The sequence below is a fragment of the Phaethon lepturus genome, unplaced genomic scaffold, assembly GCF_000687285.1.
Source record: "Phaethon lepturus isolate BGI_N335 unplaced genomic scaffold, ASM68728v1 scaffold20429, whole genome shotgun sequence".
NCBI classification, from domain to species: domain Eukaryota; kingdom Metazoa; phylum Chordata; class Aves; order Phaethontiformes; family Phaethontidae; genus Phaethon; species Phaethon lepturus.
Window position 1 is genome coordinate 7,733 of NW_010561491.1, and position 931 is coordinate 8,663.

Consider the following 931-nt stretch of genomic DNA (forward strand, 5'->3'; position numbering starts at 1 on the left):
GCTGCCACTGCTGCACCGGTCCTCATAGATGGAGATCTCAATCTGGGCCCTGCTAAGGATCATTGGTGAGATGGGCTAGCCCAATTGCCCACCACCCACTGTCCCCCCAACCCCTCACCCTTGTCATCCCCCCAGCACCCCGCTGCCCAGAGGATACAACCCTCATGCCACGCTCCAGGGGGTCTGTGAGCAGCAACCCCCGTGGTGCATAGACCTTCTCATTCTGCTCCTGGATGTACTTGGAGATCTTCTTCAGGACCTGCCGGCACATGGAGGGACACTCAGGGCCTGACAGGACTGCTGCCTGCTCTGGCCTCCAGCCCCGATGCTCCCTGTGCCATCTCTGTGTCCAGCACCCACCCTGCGGCTGTGCCCATCCCTGAGCCCTCCCCTGGACCTCAGCACCTTCTCGTAGTGCGTCTCCATGCAGAGGAAGATAAAATAGCCCACCCTGCGGCTGTGCCCATCCCTGAGCCCTCCCCTGGACCTCAGCACCTTCTCGTAGTGCGTCTCCATGCAGAGGAAGATGAAATAGGCAGTGGCGCAGGCCAGGCACCCCTCCAGGTACGAGCTGCCCCCAATCTTCTCCGCCTCAGCGTAGAAGCTGTTAAGGGTTTTCACGGTTTCCTCAAAGAGCTGCCGCTCGATCTAGAGCAGAAACTGGGGTGAAGAAGAATCTGGCCAGAGGCTGACCTCCAGCACTGCCCTGTCCTCAGCCCCAGGAGGACTTGGGGAGCACTTAACCCTCTTCTCCCGGCCCAGCTGATGCCTCAGCTCCCTGTCCCCTGCCCACCTCCTGCCCATGCCAAGACCTGCTGAGCCTGCAGCCCTTCACCAGGGCCTCCTGGTCCCCAGGAGCACCCAAGCCCTTGCAGACTGGGCAAGATGGCTGCGATTGCTTGCACCCAGCAGCATTGGCTGGGCCCGGGCC

At 61.8% G+C, this 931-nt stretch overlaps 1 protein-coding gene across 1 annotated transcript in view; it reads right to left on the reverse strand.

Annotated features, from left to right (window-relative positions):
- The window catches only part of GOLGA7B (golgin A7 family, member B), a gene marked incomplete at both ends in the record, with an annotated part of 4,164 nt that overhangs the window by 2,993 nt on the left and 240 nt on the right, over nucleotides 1-931 (reverse strand). Inside the window, 3 exons of the mRNA XM_010294030.1 lie at nucleotides 6-42; nucleotides 158-259; nucleotides 496-648. Coding sequence (XP_010292332.1) covers nucleotides 6-42; nucleotides 158-259; nucleotides 496-648 — 292 coding nt within the window. The remainder of the gene's footprint in view (nucleotides 1-5; nucleotides 43-157; nucleotides 260-495; nucleotides 649-931) is intronic.